Below are 21,598 nucleotides of genomic sequence, written 5' to 3' on the forward strand. Positions count from 1 at the left end.
TAAGTCTGTATAAAGAACATTTATTAAGGTACCAGATACAGACATTTGATACAAGATCAAAGCGCCTACTGGTTATATTTTTATGTAAGCTGAATATTAGGAATTTTATGACCTTAAAAATATTTGCCGTAACTAAAAATTCGAAGTTTTTGATGACCAAATGGATTAGAAAGTAAATATAATTCGGGCGAAAATAATTTATAAAATTCAGAACCTCCGTCCTTTTCTGACCTGATTATGTTTAAATTACAGTGTTTGCTCGGATTTAATACAAAGGTATATTTAAAAAAATGTACAATAATTTAAAAATGTAATGTTTGCACTGTTAAAAATGTATCAGAACTCATTAGCTTCCACGAAACTTGATTTATATTTCGTTAGACTCTTAAATATTGTTTATTTGTGTTCAAGAAATATGTATTAAAGCATCTTAATAGTATTAAAATCTTCATTTTCGATGGTCGTGCCTGGGTTTGAAATGCTCTATCCGCAACTTTTCTCAGAGTATTAGGTTGAGACCTACTGTCTTCGTTGGTCAGACCAATGGGGGGTTTGTCCTACCAACACTTCTCACAGTTTGTGGACAACATCTGGTTCTCTATTTCTCGGATATGATTTTGTCTTTGATTAATACGAATAGGTATTTTATATTTAAATTGAACTTCATAAATTTACTGAACTTTATGAACTTGTGTTCAGTAATTGTGATCAACTAGAGATTGATCTCTGACTGAGTCTTCATGATATATATGCATCATGATATTTTGATGGACATATGACTTTTACTTTTTATAGACGAAATAAGAGACATCTAGAAAAACAATAGTCTCAAAATTTAATAACGAAAACATTGCAATTTAAAACGAATTGTTTTGCTGTTATTATCCTAACAAAACAATGGTAACAAATGATTCTATAGAAACTGAAAATTGAAAAATGCCTTGAAAATATTCAGTGAACTTGCGATCATTATTTTTTGAGTTTAATTTTAGTATAAGTCATATAACCGTGACATACAAACATGTTTCAAACTAACATCAACGCAGACAATAATTTTAAAAAACTTTGCTCGTTCTTGTTCGTATTCCACTGAGTTCGATTTGGAATAGTAATTATAGGTTGGTAAGTGTGTGTAAAATCAAATTAAAATTAATTTACTATGTAACTATGTATACGAACGAAAACTATTAAAACAAAATTGAAATGTTCTAAATTAACATCTACTCCAAGGCCCATAGAGCGTAGAGCGGCTGAGAAGAACTGGCGAGAATCTCTTCGCCACTCTCTTTAATCGCCATTTTTTGTTTACAAGATGATTGTTAGTAACTGCAACCATGCAAATTGATAATTCATTAAGAAAAACACTTGTGAGCGTGCGTGGTCTACTACCCCGTGACTACGCACGCTGAAAAGCACGCGAAACGTCAGAAAAATTTAGAATTATATAAATAATAATAAGTTTTTAATAATAATACATAGCTTCAATCCGTTCAAAAAGTGTTTTTCTTAATGTGTAAAAGCTATGTTAACAAAAGACAATACTATTTGATAATTCATAATTAAAAGGAATGTACTAATTACTTACGTCAATCTTTTACAAGTGGTTACACACCATGAAACCAGTTGCCTATTATAAACATGTTCAATGCTCAAACCTAAGGTATTATTCTCGTGCGACAGTAGTTTAATTATGAAATTGTAAGTGTTATGTAGAATTTATTACGTCAAGTAGCTAAAATCATTAATATCTCCACGACTCAGGGAACTAAAGTTTTTGTTTCTCTCTATTTTATATCATGCCAATTTAAATGTAATATGACACATTCGAGACACTGATTATTCATTCTTAATCGCCTCTTATTCCCAGTTCCTAAAGCAAAGAAAATAGTATAGGAAAATAAAAAATAAAAATGTTGTGTAACGTAAATACAAAAGGTCAATCGCATCAACCCTATAATTCTGTTTAATTAGTACGAAGGTCATCTTTCATTAATGAGACTTAAATACAGCCTCGATATTTTCCAGAGATAAAAACTAATTCAAGTGTTGTCTATTTCTATTCTTAATTCGCGTATCTATACTTTTTTTTGACACAATCAATAGACACAGGTAACTTAAGTTATATTTATTTACTCTTAAACATAATGGCGAATGATTTCAAATAGTTGTTAAATAAAGCAATGAATTTGGGTTACTGTATGCTACGATGTATTATCAATAAATGAGACTTTGGTTGATGGTGGAATAAAATATAAGGTTTTAGTGTCATCAAGAAAATAACAAAAAAGCGGTATTTTATGTCGGTACTTTTTGGATTTAATTTAAAAATATAATTTCTTTTTACAATTTATTATGCATGGTTAACACAATAGCCTACACTATAAGTGTATTATATTAATTTTAGTGTTTAATTAGAAAGAACAGTATTGCCTAGGCATAAGAGGCGTGACTGAGATCGCGGATTCGCATCACGGTGTACCAATGGTTTTCTCTATGTTCGCGATTTAAACTGTTCGTATGGTGGAGGAAAAAATAGTCAGGTAAATAATCGAGAAATAAATACAGATTGAGACCAAAACGGTAGCTTGTCACTGGTGATTTTTATATTTGATTACACTTACACTTGTAAGTGTAACAGAGTATGACATATATAGTCTACAGAGATGTCTGACAGAATTATCTTAATGCATAAATTAACATCTAACACAATAGATATAGTTCAATCCAATACAAGCATGAAAAGGTGTCATCGTGTAGAACCGAGGAAGATTGATTACAGTTTCCGTGAACAATCCGTTTTAACTCTCGGGAGTTTTGCTGAGAAAAAGATATAATTTTCTTTTGAATCCTGGATAATGGAGATTGCTTCAATGAAACTCTTCATGTTTTTAAATTTTCTAAAGATATAGTTTTCAGCTGCGTTTTTATATAATCACATTGTTTATAATTCCTTAGATAACGAATTTCTGCTTGTCTCATCAATTTTGGTAAGGAAACGTTTTTTTAGTTGCAACTTATGGTGATTTTTGATTAATTAATAACCGAATATTCAGTATATAGTACTGATTAGCGGCAATTATCACAAAATCTTTACATCAAAACTCATATTGACAGACCGATATGCGAGATAGCATACTCGTAGTCACAAATTAAATCATTTCAATTAACATATAAGATTAAATTTGCTCGCGTCGCGTACATTACTTCAGTTATAATATAGAACTAATAGCCATTTACATATCCTATTAATTCGTCTTTTGTGAAACAAAGTCAAGAAATCGTTTGGCCGAACTGCAAAATAAATTCTAAATTTGAAACAAGGCGAAAACAAAAGACGATAATCATTGGGCTGTTCCAATTATATTTCTTAATTAATAAAAGGTATTTTTAGATTAATTATATTGTTATTCTTTATATAATGCCTTAAAAAAAAACAAAAGTGGTGTATATGTTCTACTTTTCAAATTTGAGTCTTTTTGATGATCTTTATATATTTTATGCAATTATAAATAAACTCTCCGTTCCATATTTAACACTATTTTATGTATGTAAAATAAAACAAAAGAGTAAAAGATATATCAAAAAAGCTTAATATTAAAAGGAACGTAAAGTAAGTACGTAATGTACTACTGAATTAAAATTAGGATACCCTTAACATTAACTAAATAAATATATAAAAATGGTAGGCGCCACAAGGATTTCTGGACTGTTCAATATATATATATAGATATATGTAATTGTAATAATTTTTACTGCAAATATTGTTTTTTCTGTCACCATTATGTTAATAAAACAAAATTTTGCTCTTACAAAAATTCCAAAATCCTTCCATCAAGAACAGAGCGTTCCAATTCTTAAAAGGCCGGCAACGCACTCGCGATCCCTCTAGCATTGAGAGTGACCATGGGCGGCGGTATCACTTAACATCAGGCGAGCCAGGAGGGGACGAACGGATTCCTATCCGTTCGTCCCCTATAAAAAAAATAACACAGAACGTCAAATTCACGTCAATCACCGTTCGTACCAATCATTTATTCTCTTTTCTACCTTTAATCTATCATAACGCACTGTTCAACTTCGCTGAACTCGCAAAAAAGGCCACATGAATAACTATAACAATTAAACGTTAAGCTTTTTTAAATTCATTAATTGTTCAACTTTATAGTTATATTGATAAGAATTGTATTTATTGCCAAAAACAGATTACATAATAATTGCGTATCCTAGGCTTTTATAGTTTGAGAATTGTATTCCTAGTTTATTTATTTATAGAGAGACTAGACTCCAACGCAGACCGCGTTGGAGTCCCGAATCGATAAATCAATCAAGCACAGAAATGTATTTCTGTACCTTATCACAAAATCTACTACTCACTATTTAAAAAAAGTGTGTCCCTACAATGTACACATGTCAGAAGTGAAACTTCTTTGTAAATTAATTATTAATAATTTCATCGACTATTAAACAACTGTATGTTTATAGCAATCGTATCTTTAAAAAAAATTAAATGGCTCTTTCCATCATCAGCTTATCATTTAAAAAGATCAAGGACACAACCAACACACAACACTCGTCGAGCGAGTTTGCTTATCTTGCCGAAGCCGCGCACAAATTATTTGAAGAGGTCGATTGGGTATGAGGGTGTGCAACTGTTTAATCGGTTGCCATCTAAAATTCGCAATATTGGCGTGTTTGACAGATTCAAGGGGGCATTAAAATGTATGTCAAATTAAATTTAGTGGACTAAAATTGGGACGTGTATCTCGCTCGTATATACATAATATTAAGTTTCTCATGTAAATAAAATATAATTTTGTAATGAGAAATAAATTTGTTTAAACATAATTATTACTAAGGTAGAAGCCCCAATAGATGATCATGTACCGTGCTAATGATAATATAAATAAATAAAAAATCTGCGTTTACTGCACAAGACGTTTTATGCGACAGTAATGACATCTAAAGTTCTTATTTGTAACTACTAAACGAATACATCAACCAATAGCGTGTATTTTTTCTCAATCTCCCTAATTCTCTCTCTCAATCTTTTTCACTATAGCTTTCTCCCACCTCCCGTTCCATGGCACTGTGCGCGATACGATCGCTATATCTCACTCTCTCGCGATATTTCACGCTTGCTTGCTCCGTTCTCTTGCTCTATGGCTATTTTCTTCATACTACGTTCGCCCTTTCTCACTCTCTCTCAATCGGTCATGATCGCTCTCTCCCTTTTCTTAGACAAAAACGCTGCACATCTTTGTGACGCTAAATATTATTATTATTACGTGTTATCCCTACAAATTTTACCCTCGTGCGCCTAAAGAAGTTTCACTTCAAAAATGATCAATGTAATAGACACAGAAATATGCTATTATGAATAATAGTATTAATTTATGACGTCCAGTGATGCTAATCTACTGGTTCAGTACGACGTGAAAGCCTTAATTGAACATTTCAACTGGCCTAATCAACCTTACCTTTTGTTTCAGATATAACTCCATTAGCTGTTCATTTAATAATCGTAACACTGCATTTAACTGACTGCGATGTGGTATCCGAAGCTCCGAGCTCAAAGGATACCCGATACATTCCTGAACCGGAACTACTTCCGGTCCTACATAACAACGATTCTAGATGTAGAATATCGGAGTACCAGTGCGCCAATAAAAAATGTGTACCTATAAACCGATTTTGTGACGGAAGTAATGATTGTGGCGACGCATCGGATGAACCAAGGCATTGCACTCGTAAGTACTGTATTACCTATCATGTCATGTTTTCTGCTTCTCATTGGATAGATTTAAGGTAACTTTGCGTATAGGTCAAAACAAAATTTGTTGATACTGTGTTTTAGTGTTTCCAATAACGTGTCCTTTTTAGGAGTTTGTGAAGAGCAGTGTTGGCCTAGTGGATTCAGCGTGTGACTCTCCTCTCTGAGGTCGTAGGTTCGCTCCCCGGCTGTCCACCAAAGGACTTTCTCTCTATGAGCGCATTTAAGATTGGTTCGAACGGTAAAGGAAAACATCATGAGGAAACCTTAGACCCAAAAAGTCGACGACGTGCGTCAGGCACAGAATGCTGATCACCTACTTGCCTATTCGATTAACAAATGATCATGAAACGGATACCGAAATCTGAGGTCCAGACCTAAAAAGTTTGTGGCGCCATTGACTTTATTTTAATTTTATTTATGAGATTTTTAGGAGTCCCAGGTTTTCCCCTTAACTAAAATCTCAACCTATTGAATGGTATTCTAACTGTTGTGAAAATTGTTATTGTTTGGTTATATTTCGTTCATAAAGGAAATTATTAAATTGCGTTTCTCTGAAAAATGACAAAAACATAATTAAATATTAAAATATTCTACGCCCATTCGTCATCCGGCATTCAGAAATCACTCTTCTAGGTTAATTTTATGTAATATTATATATGTAAACTTATTTATTACATATCTATATTATAAGTATGCTCGCAGTTGGCACCTATTATCGCGGCCCCAACGTGTGGGTTAGTTTGTATAACTTGTTTATTTTCTGTACGGTGGCCTTGTTATTGCGGTCAAAATAAATACCCTTTATTTAAGTTTGCATTAATTCTAAAATGGTAATATATTAATTACTCTCAATAATCACATTAATTAAACAGTCTCCCAGAATTTTCTTTATTTAATCAAAGTATTGTATTTTACACGCTTTATTCAGGCGTTTAACGAACATCGGATCTTTCAACTAGAGTTTTTGAAAATTGACTTAATGTACAAAAGCAAATATGTATAAATAACTGAAACTTTATGATTAATATTAATTTGATAATGTAATAATATTTTGATAACGTGACAATGTAGTTATAAAATAATATTAGAATTCAGTATTGTCATATGACTCATAATGTATGTAACTTATATGTACAATTCCCGTCAAGGCAAATTAGCACGCCATTATGTGTGGCAGAATATTCGAACTTTGGATTCCAACACCATAATATTTTTGTACCATGTTGCAAATAAATTATTAATAAATCCTAGTACCCAATCATAGAGTACGGTGTTATGATTATGGTTTTTGTATTACACACATTTTGAAATCAGGTACAGGTAGATATAATTCAGCTTCAAAACCCTGAACGCTGACCTATGAAGTCTCACAATAGAAATACCAGCGACACGATTTATTCATGCATGACTTTCCGATTGAAACGGATTGGAATTTTGCGTTTTTCACTTTTTCATTAACAAATTGTAACCGAGCGCTTCTCTCCATTTTAGATTTTCTAAAACTAAAGTGTACAATTGTGAGTTAGAAGTTGTAATTGAGAATTTAACATACAGTTAAGATATATTTAATGACTGTTTGAGCCACAATGAAGTATCCGTATGTAGCGATGTCTACAATCTACGGTTACGATCACAACAATGACGTCATACATACCAGTTGCATTCATTCGTTAAATAGCAACATTTCATTATTTCGCTTATATTCTATTGTTGTACGCGAGTGTTTAATATCTAGAATAAAATTTAAAGCACCCCAACGACCCAGGAACGGTATAATATAATTTATTAAAAATATATTGTAAACGGATATCAAACCAAAATATGATCAATGTTTCATATTTAAAATTTAATTTTTACCCTCCAAACGAATAAATGTTTTCGGAAATTGGAATTGCAATCGAATCGCATGCAATGCCCTCGCATATGCGAACTCGATTATGCAGCTTAACGAGGTGAATAGACTGGTCATACTATTGACACTGATTGAATTATGCAACTACTTGCCCCGGATCTACTTGAAACGTTTCAGGAATATCTCAATTTAAAATAACAGGCTCTAGAATAATATTCCAACTTCACATTCACATATTTAAGAACTAACTATAGGCGAAAGTTACGGACGTCAATATTAAGGAAGCTTCTAAATTTGTATTGACTACAAATTAAGAGCCGGCAACGCACTCGTGACCCCTTTGGCATTGAGAGTTTCCATAGGCGGCGGTATCACTTAACATCAGGCGAGCCTCCTGACCGTTTGTTCTATACGAAAAAAAAGCGAAAAGAACTGGTAAGAAATTTACTGGCACTCTCTTTGATTACTAACGAGCAAATTGGGAGCACTGCCGAGAAACACTAATTGCAACTGGAAGATAGGCCAGACATTACGAAGAGATTCCAATTATATGCGCAAGCAGGCGCTTGATTAGAACCAAGGAAGCGAAAGCTCGGCCGTCCCAAGTAAACCTGGCGTCGTGCAGTTGCAGATGAGGCAAAGACAACTGGAAGACTTGGAGCAAAGTGAGATACAAGGCAAAAGCAATCGAAAGCAATCGAATATGGACATGAAGTCAATTAAGTAGTAAGTTTTGGGATATATGGGACGGTGTGAGGACTAGCGTTTATATGAATGGCTAGCATAATATTTTGTTATTTTTTTAATAAATAAAAAAATATAGGAAGACCATCAATGAAACCGGACAATAAAACACAACCCAATAATTCGTAATTAGATACCAGACGTATTAGATTTTGATACATTGTTATTGATTGCGCTACATTGAAGATGTTTGACGGTGACCGAATACTTTCATCCCCGTGTTCTTACGTTGAGACGAATAGGTTTTTCTTTCTTTGTGCGTAATTGGCCCTTATGGCGAAAACATTGTGAGACAACCATTATTTCTTAGAATCGATAACGAGTCGGGCTCAGAAAGTTCATCATCTATCAGCCTGTCAACATAAATCATAAGTAAATCCAAATGTATCTGCACAAATCTATTGGAGTTGTCACATAGGGTATCCACGTTGTTTTGATTCCACTGATTATTTATTTTCCAGAGGAAAACTAAATATCGTATCACCGTCCGTGACGTCCGTCGTTCCACTACTGAGCGTTTTTTAAGGCAGTTTTTGCCGCGCACCACCACTATGTGGAACCAGCTGCCCACTAAAGTATTTCCCACTAAGAATTAGGGTCCTTAAAGAAAAGAGCGTACCAATTCTTAAAAGGCCGGCAACGCAATTGCGAGCCATCTGGCTCAATATTATACACCTATACCTTTCTCAAGAATATAGTAATTACCTAAAATCCGTTGTGCTTATTACAAGACAGATGCGGCCTCTGTTTTATAATATGTAAGAATATTGTCATCAATGTTGGTAACTTATTACAAACTCATCAAATCAAAAAAGGTTTTTTTGCCTTTGGGGATTCTGACGTTATTAAGTTTTAAGGACATCACTCAGATGCCATAATAAAGAAAAATAGCATCTATTTCCGTTGCTGTTAGACAAATAGTCCTTTGCAAACTGTGCAAAGTGTTTCGATGTTGCCTAAGTGTTTGTCGTAAACAATGTAATGAAAAGTGGTACGCGTAATTAACTGTATGTTTACAGAGTACGATTACTGTTGTTATAATTACAAAATCGTTGAACAATCGTGGACTTTGTAATATAAGTGTTTTTATTAAGCCCACTGTCGTAGCGACCTGGCAGGTTATTAACAGAAGAACGTTTTCCTATTATTTTTCTTAAAAATGTAATATATTGTGACCACACCAATACGTTTAAATACGTCTTGGGTGTAATTATTGAGCTAGAACTCCTCCGGACGACTTCAGTTAATTCGTAATAATTTCGATTATAACGACTTTATTTATTTATTCACTTACTATAAATGTTGTGCATATATAATATTATATGCATAACATTCTCAATATCACTACTGCGAAGTCACTGGACAACATTTATCGACAGATGTCGATAGTTTCGGAGACAACAGCCGTATTAGTCGTTCAGTATTCGTATTTGTTAACAGGGATCTATGCAACAGACTCAAAATGACTTTATTCATATAGGTAACCAAGTACACTTATAAACGTATAAATAACTTAATAACAATATGTTAAATTAATTCTAAATTTACATTTACTACCAGTTCGCAAGTCAAGGGCCTAAAACGGGCCAAAAGAACTGGCAAGAAACTCTTCGCCACTCTTTTTAATCGTAAATTGTATGAACTGGCAAAAGCAAATCAATCGCAAGGATTAGGATTATTTAAGTAATATATTATTTAATTATTCAGTGATAATTCTCTAGTATCGTTTGGGAGTTCGTTGTAACACTTCCTACGCTAAGATTTGTTCTTCTTCGTTTGCTTCTTTCGAGTGCATTATACTGGTGAGATTGATACTGGCCCTTGGTATGTCAAATAACATTGGTCTTTGCAGTCGCACATATCCCCTAGGTACAAATGAACCGAGTTTTTTAGTTAGTTGCTTACTTTCCCCCGCAAGATTTTAAGTAGATAGTAGGCCAATTGTAAGCCGTCTTCGTCTTAATATTATTAGAATTAAATCAACAAAGCCATGGTGGCAGTTGTCATTTGTATTCAATACAAATCGAATTAATTTTATAACTTTCGTACGTTAACATAATAAATACGTCAATTAAAAGTATGTTCTCATATCTTAAATAGGACTGTTTTCCAAATTCATTCAGTATTCATTTGTTTTGTTGGGTCAGATATTTCATAAATTTTCTTAACAACCTGTCTTTGCAAATATAGGTTAACTTATATTTTCTTCAATAAAGGCATCATCCGCGAGGCCGTTCGTATTATCCCTATCATAATTTTTATTATTTCGTACAAGGGAAAATAATATTATTCCTTCTATCGAAATTCATTAAAATGGGAATTTGTGTGTATATCATACTGTGGGTTAGAAAACTTGAAAGCTGATTTCCGAATTCGGTCTGAATTATACATTCAAAATAGCAATAGACATATTAGTGTCTGCGGTTTTACCCACATTGATATGACTGTAGCGGTCGATATACCTATTAAATTTCTTGATAAATGTACAAAAAATTACAATTCTGGGCACAAGGTTATTGTTTTAAACAAAACAAACAATTAAGTTTCATAAAATTGGTATTTATATAATGCATTAGAAGTCGTACGAAATACGACACATTTTCGGGTTTTTATCTAAATCGAAGAGAGAAATTTGAAAGAAGAAACAAATTAATATACGACAAACAGTGGATCTATAATTGCTCTATCTATTTCGTAAGCAAGTATAATCACTTATAGGTGATCAGCCTAGCCTTCTGTGTGACATACGCCGTCAACTTTTTAGGTCTGTAGAAAGCGTGTAGCGAGTGATTAGTGTGCACATACATTTTTCGTTCCCAAAGTGTGCACGTACATACACAACTTAGGAAACGAAAAATGGCCTTAATGAAGATCAGTGATTAGGTGTACTTTATTACGTTGTCATATCATATTATTAGAAGACATATTTTTGAAGTGAAACTTCTTTATCAGGGGTCGAAAAAAAATTACCTGCACTTTTTTCGGTTACGTGTCATCTTTTTCTTGTCCCTACCACGGTAGATTTAAAGAGATACGAAGCCATTGATAACAAAAATATATAATAACGATAACAATGATAGTAATAATTCTATTACAATTAATGAAATTCTGTAATAGTCTTAGTAGAATTAAGGTAAAATGAAATAATTGTATCATTTGTATTCATGTCTATGATAATAAAAGCCTTTTCTTAAACTTTATCTAATTTAACTTTATTTAACCAATTTCTGTAAAATTGCATATAGTAGATCATTTTTCGAAAATCATTCTTAGAAAATAAGGCACACATTTTTTATTTTTATAGAAAACGTCTAAATCCAATAACTTATACTAATTATTTATCTTTAACTGTTTATATAATCGCATGTGTGTTAATAAATGATTCCTTCTTTCAAATTGATTTTAATATAAGGATAGATACAGAAGTAGCCATTAAGCTGAAGATTAAATCGGTACCGTCAAGATTGTGTTACGAAAGTTTGCGCCAGTTGCACTTAAATGGTCCAAAGTTTCGCTTCCCTGAAACATTATTTATCGTTGACTACAACTTATATTTACTGTATACTTTGAAATATAACACGGTACTTTGCATAACGTAGTTTCCTCAAGTTATAAAGATTAAAGCTAAGAAAGTGCGCTGGTAAATCTTTAACTATGCCATAGAGATGGTGACTTGTTTATTTTAAGCTCTGAGATAAGTCTCTTCTGTAAAATGTCTCGTAGTAAGGCATGGTTCATGGTATATGCTTCTAATGGAGTTCATTTAATTGGAACGACCTTCGTATGCATTATATATGTATTAACCCAAATTATTTTGATGGTATTTGGATACTTTATATCTGTTGAAAACCGCGGTAGTTGGTGTATCCTGGTTGCTGTGTATAGAATCGCAGTAGGGATTGATTTTGATATAAGACGCCAAGATCCCAAATTTGATGGGAATTTGAGAGAAAATATTAGATATTAAATTTTAATATGGAGAAAAAAAGGTAATGAAATTGACTCAAGCAGAGATTAAACTAAATCTTTAGAACCAATAATGGACGTATAATACAACTCATGTAAATAATTGATAAGTTTAAAATTAATTTATCTATAATAATAATTATAAAGTTAATGTGCCTCTTTACAATATTGTATTTTACAGGTTTAAATAAGGTTTATAACCTTTAAATATAGACTGATTTTTAAAACGAAACGCTTCGAAGTGATTCAATACCTATAAAAATAAAATCATCTAATTTCAAACCGTAGTATTGTCTATTAACTCCAATCAATTCAACACATGTCACCGGTAATCTACCTACGGCAACTTCCTTGTTAACGAACAAATGAAACAATGCATTGTAACTAGAAGCGCTTGATTGGATTTCAAGCCTCCGTCGCAAACTTATCCAGTGCAAACTTCAAGTTGAAATAGGTCAACGAATAAGATGATCTAGGAAAAGAAAAAAGTTATTCAAACCCTTTTCAACAGTAGTACAAGATGCGCTTTTAAATTCTCAATTTAATTTTTCTGTATTGAATAAAAAATCCGATGTATCAGGCACAGAAAACGGATTATAGTTGCCGATTATAGTTATAGTTATTAATGACACAGACACATAAATCCAGTGCCGTTGCAACATTTTATTGGACGATTATTTCGAATCATAATTGTAAATTATTTATTTATTTATTTATTGTATAAGTGTTCTTAATATAAAGGAAGTTGATGTGGTGGAAACACATACTGTGCACAGTTTTTCTATCCACCAGGACGTCGAACATAATTAAATCATTAACACACATATATATGTATATATATATACTAAGGCCAGTGACATATAAACTGTAAATTTATAACAATCAAACCATTCAAACGATTTAAAATTGCACGTAAACGCCATAAATAAATTAAAACTTAGTACAAATACATCAATGTTGTTTTCCGTATATTGGAAAACAGTATCTTGATTGACCCATGATTGAGGTGTGGGGTAGTCACTCTTCTGTGTCCATTTCTCTTTTCAATTTTGTATTTATTTCAAAAAAGGTCATCTACTATGACCCGAACTTTTGAAGTTTTAGGTTATTCCTCAGTTGCAGTCTTTAACCACTGAAACAAAGACACAAATGTCCATTAAAATATTCAGTTTCATTAATTTATCAATATTTAGGTGGCATGGTCACACACATAAGTGCGAAGTCGTTCACAAAATACATTTTCAGACTCCGCTTTCTGAAGTAAAAATTATTCAAGAACGTATATTATTGTATTAATTCGAAATAATATTGTTCCCTTTGAGCAATTTAGCATCGAGTGTTCGTATGAGCGAAATAGTCTCGAGTAATACGAATGGCACTTGGAAAGGATAAGATCGCCTTGAGTGGCTTTTTACGCCATCTATAAAAATAAAGTGGTGTAGAACAGGTCGGATACAATTCTTTCTCTTGATTACAGCTTTATTAAAGCTGGCCGATCGTAAAAGTGTTTTACGATGTTGGATAAAGGTTAGATTCGTTATTGGAAAAATAAAGAAATTCTATTTTTTATTCAAAAGTCTATTATTTGATAATGTTTGATAGTGATGCCATACTTATATAGTTAAATGGGAATTTTTTTGAATTAGTAGTCACAATGAACATACATGTATAAGAAGTAGATTTAAAAAAAAAATACATTTTCGATACAAGTGTTATTTTGGCAGTTTCTGCCTTTTGGCACGCTGTATGCTTTATGAATTTTAATGTCTGACGAAAATTTTTTCTTTGCTATGAACGTATTACTAAAAGTTCAACCTTCTAACCATCTTTATCATGGCGAGTGTACAGAGGAGTCGTTCATAATACTTGAGGCTGAGTATCAGCATCGTCGAGGCAGAATACGAAATTCCACCCGTACCACCTCGACGTCCGTCGTTCCGCAAATGAGCGTTAGTTAAGGCACGTTTTGTCACGCACCACCGCTATGTTAAACCAGCTGCCCACTAAAGTATTTATTAACAGTGTTTGTTCATGCTCATCGCTTGATAGTTGCCCACGCAAATGCAGAAAGAAAAATTGTGTACCTAGATTATCACCTTGGTCCAGTCGTTCTACTGTTGACCGTTTCTTAAAGCACTTTCTGTTGTGCACTACCCCTATGTGGAACCAGTCCGTCGAAGTATTTCGAAACTAATACTTGAGTCATTCAAAAAGAGCGTACCGAGTAGACCGGAATCGGCATCACTTCGCATCAGGTGATGTTATGTCACTTAGCTCGGTACCGTATGTTTAAGAAAAAACATACAAAAATTATGAGTTTTATTGAAGTGAAACTTCATTATCGGCGTTGGAAAAAAATTACAGTCACATTTTTGGTCACGGGCCATCTTTTTCTTGTCCCTACCACGTTTGATTCGAAGAGATTCGAAGATTAATAACAGCAATATATGACAACGATAACAATGATAGTAATAATTCTATTACAATTAATGAAATTCTGTAATAGTCTTAGTAGTATTAAGGTAAAATGAAATAATTGTATTATTTGTATTCATGTATATGACCTTGATAATAAAAGCCTTTTGTTAATTTTTATCTAATTTAACTTTATATAACCAATTTCTGTAAAGTTGCATATAGTACATAATTTTTAAAAATAAGGTCATAAAGAAGTTTTACATCTTACGTGTGTACACTAGTACCCCGAGTTTTACACCGAAAAAAAAAACGAATAGAACTTTTACTACGCAAAGAAAGCTATCTGCACTCGTAAGTTTATTAATAATGAAAACGTTAAGCGATTACAACGGCTGGTATAACTCATAATGGATATAATCGTTTGGATCTTGGCGACTCGCCCGACACTGCAACTTTGCAGATTCATTCTTTAGTATTTTCCAACATCGACTTAAAAAACTTGAAAATGCTCTCTACATTTAAGTTCTACAATATATTTTGAAAATTGTTTTACCTAGTTTGCAGTTCATGCAAATATTTCTTCAGCGTGGGAAGATGAGACAGTTTTAAACAATGGTGTGTTGTAAATAGTAGTGGAAAAATAGTAATAATTTCACTATAATAAATATATATAAGGCCAGTCTCGAGAATAATGTTAGTCTATTTAAGGTAAATATTTCAATTTGTTACAATATAGGAATACTAGTAAAATGTTACTTGCCTCTAAAAGTGATCATAAAGTTAAAGAAAGATATAACATCTTCCGTATATTGTGGCTTTTATGACCTAGTTGGGTCTATTACATAATAAACCTTATTTAAAGACATAGTTTACAATTTTAGAACGTTTTGTTCTAATAAAATATCGTATTTATAAAATCCATTAGGCAGTTTCTGAGTAATCTTGGAAACCCTACTCGACACATGTACCAACGTATATGCTTTAATACTTATACTTTTTAAGTATATAATGTGTACAATGTAGAGGCAATCTGACAAACGTAACAATATTTTTTGTACTCATCACACTCTTTGAACACGCCCTTGAACATTTGAATAATTTTTCAAATTATCTTTACTGATATATGCTTGGATAAATATGATAGTGTTGTGAAAAATTTAAAATAACAACGGTACCTGAGCTTTGTTGACTATTAGGAGAAATAACTATATTGGTGATGTTCTTTAAGTAAAGAATCAACTTTTTAAATTGAAGAGCAATGTATATGACAGAGTAGTAATGGAAGGAGATTTTTGACACAATACGACCTAGGATTTAAACGGAAATAAGAGTGTTTGACAATGAATAAGCTGAAGGTAAAGCCAGCAGCCTATTGTAACAAAGCAGGATACAAGAACCTGAGCAATGACTAGACGCCCACCCTGAATATTAAGAACACCACGACCTGAAGTTAAATTATTAAAAATAGTGATATTAAATAGGACTGAACGAACGGCAGTCGTTAGAGCGACTGTCTCAAATGATTTAATTAATATTAATAAGCGTTTAAGTTTCAAAGGTTTAAACTAATAACTACTTTTAATAATAAGTATGAAATCATTTGTACCATCGTCCAATGAAACGCTGTTAATTTATAGATCTGACAATATTGACAAAGTGAATAAACCACTAGCTGATAGATACGCCGTTGCTCCGACATATATGTAATAAAGTTATTATATTATATTTACATACGAAATAAGATTTTCTTTACGTAATCCAAATTGAAGTGAAAATCCTTACTTTGTAATATACGAATTTCGGATTCCAATAACTCTGAATACGAATGATTACAAGGCGCCCTTTGACAATGTTGTAATTTTGTACCGATTTTCTTTTTCTAAAATTTTTTGGTTCGAAAAGTGACGCGATAAATCTATACAAACGCAAATTCACAAAACTTATTACAATCAAGAACTTATTCCAAATAAGATTAATTTCATTTCTATCATTGTTTTAGACAATCCAGACTAAATTAAACAGCTTTTCTTGTAACACTAGGTACCTATAGATACTGGTTTTCTCCATCCAGCAGTGCAGTAATTTCAAAGTGAATAGTGTTTTTAAAAATTAAGATTTAGTAAATTCAGTATATAATTTTGTATTATTTAGGGGTATTCAAAGTGGTAATACAGCAAATACGATCAGAGGCTGTTTCGACCTCATTCTCTTTAAAAACTTAAAATAAAACAACGATATTACATATAACGAACGCAAAAAGGACCTATATAACATTTACGAATACTTCACAGCGTATAATAAAGTGCCAGATTTTTATTTTCTCGAAACGCAATAAAGATTTAACCAAGGCTATGAGTGTGACGGTAATTGTTGGTGTGCTACGAAAAGACTGCGACGCTTCTACGAAATGCATCACATATGAGCGAAATACACGTTTTTAACCAAATTTGTGTATTCATATTTAAAAAAAATACTTGTAGTTTATGTGTTTATTTATACTGAATCAAAAATGTTAAATATAAAATAGCATTCATAGAATCGTTAATATTTATATAATTTTTGTATTTTTGAATGCTGTTCTTTATTGGGAATAAAATTGCCGTCACATTTTTCGGTTATGCATCACATTTTTTTCGTTATGAGCCACCTTTTATTAGTCCCTACCACGGTTGATTCGAAGAGATTAACAATAATATATAAGAACGATAACAATGATAGTAATAATTCTATTACAATTAATGAAATTCTGTAATAATCTTGTAGTAATAAGGTAAAATGAATATGATATAGAAATAATTGCATTATTTGTATTCATGTCTGTGATAATTAAAGCCTTTTGTTAAACTTTATCTAATTTAACTTTATTTAACCATTTTCTGTAAAGATGCATATAGTAGATCATTTTACGAAAAATAAGGTCATAAAGAAGTTTCACTTCTTACGTGTGTACACTAATACACGCACACATTCTTCTTATAAATAAAGCAAAAGAGTACCATCAAAATAGATTTGCCTCCTAGATCGTCTTTAGGTCACCAGTGAAGGCCCTAATTAGATTATTATAGACCGACTGCGTGGAAAACAAGTGCGATCCTTTTGCCTGTTCAATCTAATTACTCTCGCGGATTTGAACCTGTGACCTCGTTTCCGTAAACGGTTATAGAAATACTTTGAACGTTGTTCATAGATCACTTGCCTAGGGGGACTTACGTCCGGCCAATTAGCTCGCTCTAGCAAATAATTGTCAATCGCCCGCCGTGACGTTGAGTAGAATATTAATAGGTTGTAATATGGAAATGTTAACAGTAACGCACTGGTTGTGATAGGGAATTAAATACATACGTCAAGTATATTATTCAATTCTTATTTCAATAATCTTAGTTTTGTGCGTAAACACCGCGCTGTAAAATTGTGATCCATGTTCAATTACTATCAACCGTTAATGTATTAATACCACATAACACTGAAAATGTTTAGAAAATGAAAAAAAGCTTAATGTAGTAAGTTGCCAATACTTTTATTGTTTTTCTAAGTAATCTCCGTTTCTCTCTACACATCGTCGCATTCGATGTAGACCACTGAGAAAAGCAGTGGGCCCATTCTTCCTTAGGGGTCTATTCTATGGCATTTACACACGCTTTCACCGCATCTTCAGGGCGTAAACCGAATACCTAGAATTTTATATTTAGTTCTTGGGTATAAAGTTTCTTGGGGCACCAGGTCAGGACTATGGTGGATGACTCATTTGCTCGACACCTGTCAAATATTCAACAGTCCGTTTTGCGGAGTGCGTTAAGCATCGTCGTGGTGAAAGAGATCCTGCTTCGAGGGCACTGTTGTCGAATTTTTTCCTGGACAACAGGCAAACAGCGATTGACATTTCAGTCTGCAGTCCTGTCCTGAACTGTCCTTCCAACTTCTAGTACAACTGTCGCGAAATGACCTTTCCGACCAAAGAATGAGGCAATCATCTTTTTACCTTAACTTCTTCCTTTCTTCATCTTAGTTGTCTTATCCTCGCAAGAAAACACCCACTGATTGACTTTTGGTTTCGGGTTCGTAGCAATATGTCCAGCTCTCATCACCTGTGACGAAGTCAAATACAGCATTTGAGTCACCGCCGTTGAACTTATCTAACATTTGACGACACCAGTCCATGCGAAGGTGAGTATTTTGTGAACTTGACTCATACCAATGCCTAGGCTTGCCCGTATCTGCTGATAGGTCACTCTCTTATATTCCTCTAACATGCGTCGCACAGCACTGATGTTATCTTTATATATGTTTGGCAGTTTTTGCCATACAAAGTATTGCCCACAAAAGTATTTCCGAACCAAATCGACTTAAGGTCCTTCAAGAAAAGAGCATACCAATTCTCGAAAAGCCGGCAACGCACTTGCGAGCCTTCTGGCAATGTGAGTGTCCATGGGTGGCGGTATAACTTAACATCAGGTGAGCCTCCTACCCGTTTGCCTCCTATTACATTAAAAAAATCCTTAGTAGTAGCTGTTAAACGATGTCCCTCATGCGGGTCATCATTGAGATTGCTACATCCACGCTTAAACTCGTTTAACCATTTGTAAATAGTGGCACGAGGTGGCCCCATTTCATTAAGAAATGCCTCTCAGCCTACCATAGGTTTGTGGTTGAGTAAGCCCACAACGAATGTCATAATAAATCATTGACTTGAAACTTTCTCGCGTTAGGTTAGGTTTAACGTGAAACTTGTAAAAAAAGTTTAATTTTGCCGCCAATTCACAAAAACAAATGACAAATGAGTTCATTATATCTAGATTTGGTTACCAATTTTCTAAAATTGAAATTCAAAAAGTTTTCATTAGCAATGTTTCTAACTGGCCAGTTCTAAACATTTTCAGTGTTACCCACGTAGTCAAGTTTTTTCTCATAATCCAAAAACATATCAAATTTTATATAATAGGTAAAAGTAACTACACAGAGAGCTGCGAAGTTTGTTGTTTAATACAGCTCTAATTTATTATTAAATGATGATCCTTAGTTACATTACCACAAGGGAAGTTATAAGCTTGGTTTAATAGAGGAAAGATAAATAGAATCCAGTTTACCTTTAAGAATATTAATTTGCTTCTCATACAGAAACCGGGAAACTTTAGATTATAATAACTTGTGGTAGTTCATTGAATTCTTGGAAGAAAATAAGTTTATTTATTTTATATTCGTTGCAATTTGTTTACATACATTACATCTCTGCTAGAAGACCTGAGAAAATGTTGCAGACCTTTGTTACAGGTTTTTAAAAAAATCAATGGCGCTACAACCTTTTTTAGGTCCGGGCCTCAGATTTATGTATCTGTTTCATGATCATTTGTAAGTTGAATAGGCAAGTAGGCGATCAGGCTTCTGTGCCTGACACAGGCCGTCGACCTATTATGTCTAAGGCAAGTCGGTTTCCTCACGATGTTTTCCTTCACCGTTCGAGCTAATTAATGTTAAATGCGTACATAGAAAGAAAATCCATTGGTGCACAGCCGGGTCTCGAACCTACGACCTCAGGGATGAGTGTCGCACGCTGAAGCCACTAGGCCAACACTGCTCAAATTGCCTGCATTGTTAGATACTAATATATTTGTGCAAGCTATAAATAAACATACTACATACGAGTTGTTCTTAATTTAAATTTAAATAAAGAATTTTGTAACTTATCTCAAATAATGTCAATATAATGGTCTAATCTGGCTTTAAAATAACTACGTACATCGTGTATCTAAAATTTCTCTGTATGGAGAAATGTAATTCAAAATTCCACCCGTTTCACCTCGACGTTAGACGCTCTACAAATGACGGTAAGGTATTATTCCGCTCATTACTACTGTTCAGCTGCCCACTGAAGTATTTCCGAACTGTCTTCGGGTTGCTCAAAAAAAGAAAGGCGAATAAAAGGCCTGTAACGTACTTCCAAGACTTTGGCAGTGTGAGAGTTCAGCGGCGGTGTCACTCAACATCAGATGAGCTTCCTGCTCGTTGGCAGCTTGTTATATATAAAAAAAACTACTTCCCAATGATGCCAATGTTTTTTTTTTAAATTAAAATGACGAAAATGATGAATATTGACTTTTTCAAAGAATTTCAATCACTTGTTTCACACAACTTCTTCTTCCTCACAAATATAATGCTAGTGATATACCGTGTATGATTTACATAATTGTTATCTGATGCTGTAATTGAGAATCATAGTTAAAAATAAACCATTACATTCTATTTTCGTATATAGGTCAACAAGTTATAAGATGGGAACAGTTCTTTTGTTAAGCACTAATCTATCTACAGTTTTCATGGGATATTTAAACTTTCGTAAAAGTGTGATATGATTTGTGGCAAAATTAATTTTATTTTTTACTGTATCAACATTATGAACTTTTTTTTTTTAAACGTTTCACTTATAGAAATGTTTTTAACGACCATATTAAACCAACATAAGTATTCCTTTTAAGCTTTAATTTGTATACATTATATATTATTTAAAGTTTCATATAGATGTGATTAGAGGTGACGATGTTGTTGATTTCTTTAAATATGTTAAGCCTTGCAGACTAAGTAAATTTATTAAGTTGAAACGTCTCAGGACTCTATTTTAAGTATAATTTCGTCCCTTAGTATCAAATTTTAATCACGCTATGCTGAAAATGTCCAATTGAATACGTCGAAACTGTGATATTAAACTGATTTAGTATTTATGAATAAATATACTTACAATGTAATTATAATCTGGGTGATATTTAATAAAGTAAAAGTGTTATTTTTAATTCCAGATGCATTTCTTTGTGTGCTTCGTTATTGACTATTATATATGGGATTCGATAACCAGA

General features: G+C 33.0%; 1 protein-coding gene across 1 annotated transcript in view; it reads left to right on the top strand.

Moving 5' to 3' along the window:
• LOC123708213 overlaps positions 1-21,598 on the top strand; it is an 89,476-nt gene that overhangs the window by 12,144 nt on the left and 55,734 nt on the right. The window contains exon 2 of the mRNA XM_045658798.1: positions 5,490-5,747. Coding sequence (XP_045514754.1) covers positions 5,490-5,747 — 258 coding nt within the window. The remainder of the gene's footprint in view (positions 1-5,489; positions 5,748-21,598) is intronic.

Source organism: Pieris brassicae, chromosome 4 (genome assembly GCF_905147105.1).
Source record: "Pieris brassicae chromosome 4, ilPieBrab1.1, whole genome shotgun sequence".
NCBI lineage: Eukaryota > Metazoa > Arthropoda > Insecta > Lepidoptera > Pieridae > Pieris > Pieris brassicae.